Below are 6,973 nucleotides of genomic sequence, written 5' to 3' on the forward strand. Positions count from 1 at the left end.
ATAATATTGTGATGGTTAATACTGAGTGTCAACTTGATTGCATTGAAGGATGCAAAGTATTGTTCCTGGGTTATGTCTGTGAGGGTGCCAAAGGAGATTGATATTTGAATCAGTGGACTGGGAAAGGCATCCTCTATCTGGGTAAACACAATCTACTCAGGTGCCAGTGCAGCCAGAATAAAAGCAGGAAGAAGAACATGGAAAGATTAGACTGGTTTAGTCTTCTGGCCTACTTCTCCCATGCTGGATGCTTCCTGCCCTGGAACATCAGACTCTCCCAAGTTCTTCGGCTTTGGCTTCCTTGCTCCTCAGCTTGCAGAAGGCTATTGTGGGACCTCACCTTGTGATCGTGTGAGTCAATGCTCCTTAATAAACTCTCCTTTAGATATACATCTATCCTATTAGTTCTGTCCCTCTAGAAAACCCTGATACAAATATATAATAAATATTTTTAAGTCTTGAATGCCTATTCCTTTAACTATTTTACTAATCTGCAAGCCAGACAGAGAGTATAAGCAAAATCCTATAGCAAACCACATGTGGTACTAAATTTCTTGAATTCTATGGCTAGTGTCACTATACCAAGCACAGGTTTATCAAATTTAGAGATGCAGAGGTCCCCTAAGCCCCTTAGGGCCAAGTCTTTCACATTTATGCCATAATATGCCTTCTCCATCCAGGTACTCTCAAAATATTTACCAAGAATGAGGCATCACTATTGACAAAATATGAGGTGACGTGATGAATGATAAGGTGAGGAGGGGCAGAGAGAGGAAGAGAAAATCTCCTCTTTAAAACCTGTGTATGGTAACGAAAGTTAGCAGCCTGAGCACCAGGGAACTTTCTGCTCACAAGGGCACCTAAAAAATCATAGGTATCGGTAGATGCTGTACAGCAACCTCCAATATGGACCCAAGTCAAAAAAGATAGCTGTTCTGAGAGATAGATAGATGTTCTACATAGCCATCTAGAAGCCACAGAAACAGATACTACCCTCTCTGGCATGTGATCCTACAGAATCTCACTGCATCTACAAGCTACCATGCCCTAAACACAGCTGAACAACCACAGCCTAGACCATGGCTAAGCTGCAGCAGGCACCCTCGGCCTTTATAGAGCTCTAATAGAAAGCCATAGCTAAGCTCCAGAACCAGTACTCTGCTGGTGACCCAACAGCCCCAGGAGAAGCCTCAAGGGCAGAGCTAAGAGCCTGGGTCTGGAAGTCCCCTGCAGACTCATCCCCATGCAATGTGTTCACTTCCAACCCCATCTTTAATTCCTACCCCAAAGTGGGAAGAGCAATGTGTCAGGAAGAATGGAGGGCCTGGGGATGAGGTAGAGCACCCAGGGACTGCTGTTAACCTCAAGTACTTGGTAAGTTTCAGTCTCAGTTTAGCTATTGCTGGTTGAAAAACCAGAAACATCCTCTCTACCTCATTTACACTCAGTTTCTCAAGTGTATGAAAAAGGGAGATTATCTCAAAAAATGCAAGTTACTGTAAGCGATGTGTTCTGATCGAATATTACATGTCCAAGGAAACAGGGGAAACCACAGTTAACTAAAATCTACCAATAATCTGGTAAACAATAAAACCTACCACCTCCTACACCTCCCTTTTTATCAAAGCAATAAAAACAGCAAAGCTCACTGATTTGGGCCTTATTTACTTTTTGATATTTCCTCCTTTCCCACCAACCCCAAAATAGTAGAGAGGTGTTAATGATAATTGAAAGAAACAGTCCAAAAACATGAGAAGGCAGACACAAAGTGCATGAAAAATCCTCAGATTGCTTTATCTGCTGATAGAAAGTTTCCATGCATATATCACATTTATACTAGAAAAGTCCTGATACCTGAAAATGTACAGCTGTTTTTGATAACTTCATCAGAAGATCAAATGCTAACATTTTCACATCTTCAAAAGTGCTGGTAAAACATTCCATTAGTGCTTGGAAACGACCAACATCAATATCATGATTCAGCTGATATACTGTATAAATTCTACCTAAAAATATTTTTAAAACAAAAAGATTTAAAAGTGAACAAAAGAAAATCAATCTTCTGAAGTCATTTGACCAAATTTATAGAAAATTAGTACCAAAAAACCACACTTCATACTTTACCCATGATAGCATAAAAGAGTAACTTTTCCATCAATTTATTTCTTAAAATGACAAAATAAGTACCACAGTTCTCCAAATTAAAAAAGATTTTAAACCATTCCATTATCTTTCAAAAGATATTATATAAAAGATTCCTAAGTTATTGTTAAAAATAAACAAAAACAAGTAAATTTAGAAACACATCTTTTTAAAAATCTTAATAAAACTTCTTGACCTAGAATACAAAGTCCTGGCCGGGCTCAGTGGCCCACACCTGGAATCCCAGCGCTTTGGGAGGCCGAGGCTGGTGGATCACCTGAGGTCAAGAGTTTGAGACCAGCCTGGTCAACAGAGTAAAACCCCGTCTCTACTAAAAATACAAAAATTAGCCGGGCGTAGTGGCACATGGCTGTAATCCCAGCTACTTGGGAGGCTGACGCAGCAGAATCACTTGAGGCCGGGAGGTGGAGGTTGCAGTGAGCCGAGATCACATCAGTACACTCCAGCCTGGGCAACAGAGACTTGGTCTCAAAAAAAAAAGAAAAAAAAAAAAAAAAAAAAAAAAAAAAAAACCAAGTCCTACTGTATCTTAGAATGAACTGACACAGAATGATCAGTATGATGACATATCCTGACAGACTTACTGGGAGTCAAGGATAAAGAAGGAATCTACTGGCCATTCAGGGAAGAGCTCAATTCATCTACAAAACCGAAAAAATTAGACTGGCTGCACTTGTCCCTATAACAACACATAGTGCTAAAAGATAATGAAGCAATGCTTACAAAATCCTCAGGGAATGAAGGTGTGAAGAACTTTGCCTATCAAACTCTTATTCAAGTACAAGAACAATAGAAACATTTTATAATATGCAAGAAATTAAGAACTACTTATCTCCAGAAACTTTTGGTGAAAAAGAAATTTCAGCCAACCAAGGGATGAAAAAAAAAATTATCCTAAAGAATGATGGCAATCACTGACTCCGCTTAACTCTAGGATGAAGACTCAAGAACTGTGGAAAAATAGGGTTTCACGGCAAAATGTGAAGAACACTTAAAAACATTTCACAAGTGAACTCCTAAGGAAAACGGAAACATGCTTACTTAATTTGAGGAATATAAATTGGGATACAAATTTCTCATTTAATCTTAATTTACAAGTTAGCACAACCCTATGAAATTCCTAGAACCAACACCTGAGGTTTTTGTTACTTCCTTAACAACTCTGTTCAGATTTGCTTCTTGTTTTCCAATCTGACTGCTTTTTATTTTTTTCTTGTATAACTGCTCTGGCTAGAACTTTCAGTACAACAGTGAACAGCAGTGGTGACGGTGGGCATCTGTGTCTTCTTCCTGATCTTAGGGCAAAAGCTTTCAGTTGCTCACCACTGAGTGTGATGTTACCTGTGGTTGTGTTACAAATGTCCTTCATCATCTTGTCCTTCCTATTCCTAGTTTTGCTGTGTTCATTTTTTTAACCATAAAGGGGTACTGAATTTTGTCAAATGCTTTTTCTGCATAAATTAAGATGATCACATGGTATTTCCGCCTTCATTTTAATGTGATGACATTGACTATTATTCTTAAGTTGACCCACCCTTACATTCCTGCAATAAACTCCACTTACTCATGGTATATAATACTTCTAATATGCTGTTGGATTTGGTTTGCTAGTATTCTATTGAGGGTTTTTGCCGCTATATACATAAGGGATATTGGTCTTTCATCTTCTTTTTCTTTTCTTTTTTTTTTTTCTTTTTGAAATGAAGTCTCGCTCTTGTCACACAGGCTGGAGTGCAATGGCGCGATCTCGGCTCATTGTAACCTCAGACTCCCGGGTTCAGGCGATTCCCCTGCCTCAGCCTCCTGAGTAGCTGGGATTACAGGTACCCGCCACCACGTCCGGCTAATTTTTTGTATTTTTAGTAGAGATGGAGTTTCACCATGTTGGCCAGTCTGGTCTTAAACTCCTGACCTCAGGTAATCCACCAGACTCGGCCTCCCAAAGTGGTGGGATTACAGGCATGAGCCACCACACCTGGCCGGTTTTCTTTTAAGTGTCTTTGGTTTTGGTATCAGGGTAATGATGGCCTTATAAAATGAGGTAGGAAGTGTTCCCTTCTCTCCAATTTTTTGAAAGAGTCTGAGAAGGACTGGTGTAATTCTTCTTTCAATGTTTTGTAGATTTCACCGGAGAAGTCACTCGCCCTAAACTTTTCTTCTCTCCTTCTGTGAGCCTTCTGAATACTGATTCAATCCCTTCTTAAAGGTCTGCTCACATTTTCTATTTCTTCTCAAGTCAGTAACTGTCGTGTTTCTAGAAGCTTGTCCATTTCATGTAGATTATCTAACTTGGTGTTACAACTGTTCACTGTATTGTCTTATAATCATTTTTATTTCTGCAAACTTAATAGAAATGTTCCTACTTTCATTTCTGATTTTAGTTGTTTGTACTGTCTTTCTTTTATCTTAGTCAGTTTAGCAAACTTTGTCTATTTTGTCGATCTTGAAAAACACAACTTCTGGTTTCGTTATTTGTGTTGTTTTTCTATTCTCTATTTCGTTTATCTTTGTTCTAATCTTTTTGTTTCCTTCCTTTTAAGTTTGTTCTTCTCTTCTAATTGCTTGAGGTAGAAAGTTAACTTGGTTATTAATTCAAGATCTTTTAACGTAGGCATTTACAGCTATAACTTTCCCTATAGGCACTGCTTTTGCAGCATTGTGTAAGTTTTGGTATGTCGTATTTTTGCTTTCACTCATCTCAAAATATTTTCTAACTTCCTTCATTATTTATTCTTTCATCCATCAGTTGTTTAAGAGCCTTTTTCAAATTTGAAGCCCTTTATGACACCACTGTATGAAGCCACTAACACTCTCCAGCCTCCTAGGTCTTCTATATATCCCCCTTATCTTCTTGAAATATTTTTCATAGAACTTATCCACATCTTGTACATACATAATCTACATAATCTTGCATCTACATAATGTAATAATATATACAAATTCTATGTATTACTTGTTCATTCCTGTCTCCCTTCACTGAAACATAAGCTCCAAAGGAAGAAGCACCTTGTTTGGGACAGTGAATATCCTTGGCTGCTTGACATATAATAAGCACTAAATTAATATTTGCTGAACAAATCCTTTTAATCTAATTGTAGAATTTTATTACCATCAATATTGTGGCATTTGATTCCACATAAGGAAGATGCATGCAACTTATTCTTCTTGGTCTAGGAAAGGCAGAAACCATTTGACTAATCTGAAATCAGAGTCCTATCACTGAAGTTTTTGAGATGATAATGAAGGATGAATTTACATCTGCTATCCTGTACTTCACAGTCAAGGTTCTTAAGTCCCCTTTAAAAGTAATGGCTACAGTATGGCTTGCTCCATTTGCATTACCTCCCAGTTGTCTAACATAATTACAATGGCATAAGTCACTGCCCAATTACATGAAACTCATACATTAGGAAGATGACTCAGGGTTTTCATTTTTAAAGTACATTTAAATGTTTTAAATTACTCTCTTGACTGAAAAATTATAGGTACGCTTCAGCCTAGTTTTAATTCCCACACACTTAGGTGCAGCTACAACTACATCAAATGCGCAGGAAACTTTTTGTTATATGATTGAAGTAATCAATCACTCTGAGGTAAAAACTTATTTTCTAAATTAAGTTGAAGTACTACTGAAATTTTATGAACTGACGGGAGACTCCTGCATTCACTGAATGCTGTAACAAATTACCACATACTTGGTGGCTTAAAACCACAGAAATCTATTCTCTCACAGTTCTGGAAGCCAGAAGTTCAAAATCAAGGTGTCAGTAGGGCCATGCACTCCAGAGCCTCTAAAATCTGTTCCTTGCCTCTTCCAGCTTCCAGCAGCTGCAGGCATTCCATGGCCTGGAGCCATATCACGCCAATCTCTACCTACGCCGTCACACTGCCTCCTCTTTCGTTTGTCAAATCTCTCTCTGCCTCTGTCTTGTAAGGATACTTGTGATGACATTTTTGGTCCATCAAGATAATCTAGATATCTCACCTCAAGATCCTAAACTTAAGAACATCTGCAAGGACCCTTTTTCCACGTAAAGTTTGCATTCACAGCTTCTTAAGGATTTGATGTGGATGTGTTTTGGAGACCATTTTTCAGCCTGCCATCCCCACTTGAATAAGGTGATCATATTTCTTACATAAATACTGTAACAAGCTAATATCATCAATACTCTAATAGGATGCCCTGTGAAGAACACCATATCATCCATACAACATTGCTGCAAAAATGTACAGCATGAATCAAGTCATCAGGAAACAATGAGACAAACCCCAATTGAGACATATTCTTCCAAAATGTTAATATCATAAAACAAGAAACTTTCCAGATTAAAGGAAGCTAAAAAGAGGCATAACAACAAAACGCAATGCGTGATCTAGGGTTGCTTCCCAGATTGTGGGAAGTTAGTTTTTTGTTCTATAATATAAAAGGCCATTTGTTGGGACAACTGGCAAAATTTAAATACGGACTGCATATTCGATTAAAGCATTGTATCAACATTCAATTTCCTGAATTTGATCATTGTGTTATGGTTATAAAATTAATAAAAGACACAGATATAGCAAATATTGCAAAATATTAATAACTGATGAATCGGCCGGGTGCAGTGGCTCATGCCTGTAATCCCAGCACTTTGGGAGACTGAGGAGGGCGGAAAACCTGAGGTCAGGAGTTCGAGACCAGCCTGACCAATATGGTGAAACCCTATCTCTGCTAAAAATACAAAAATTAGCCAGGCGTGGTGGTGGCGCGTGCCTGTAATCCCAGCTACTTGGGAGGCTGAGGCAGGAGAATCACTTGAACCCAGGAGGC

At 38.5% G+C, this 6,973-nt stretch overlaps 1 protein-coding gene across 1 annotated transcript in view; it reads right to left on the reverse strand.

Moving 5' to 3' along the window:
• Positions 1–6,973, reverse strand: part of THADA (thyroid adenoma associated) — a 376,494-nt gene that overhangs the window by 331,138 nt on the left and 38,383 nt on the right. Inside the window, exon 15 of the mRNA XM_011978219.1 lies at positions 1,855–2,006. Coding sequence (XP_011833609.1) covers positions 1,855–2,006 — 152 coding nt within the window. The remainder of the gene's footprint in view (positions 1–1,854; positions 2,007–6,973) is intronic.

Source organism: Mandrillus leucophaeus, unplaced genomic scaffold (assembly GCF_000951045.1).
Source record: "Mandrillus leucophaeus isolate KB7577 unplaced genomic scaffold, Mleu.le_1.0 Scaffold190, whole genome shotgun sequence".
In the NCBI taxonomy this organism is placed as follows: Eukaryota; Metazoa; Chordata; class Mammalia; order Primates; family Cercopithecidae; genus Mandrillus; species Mandrillus leucophaeus.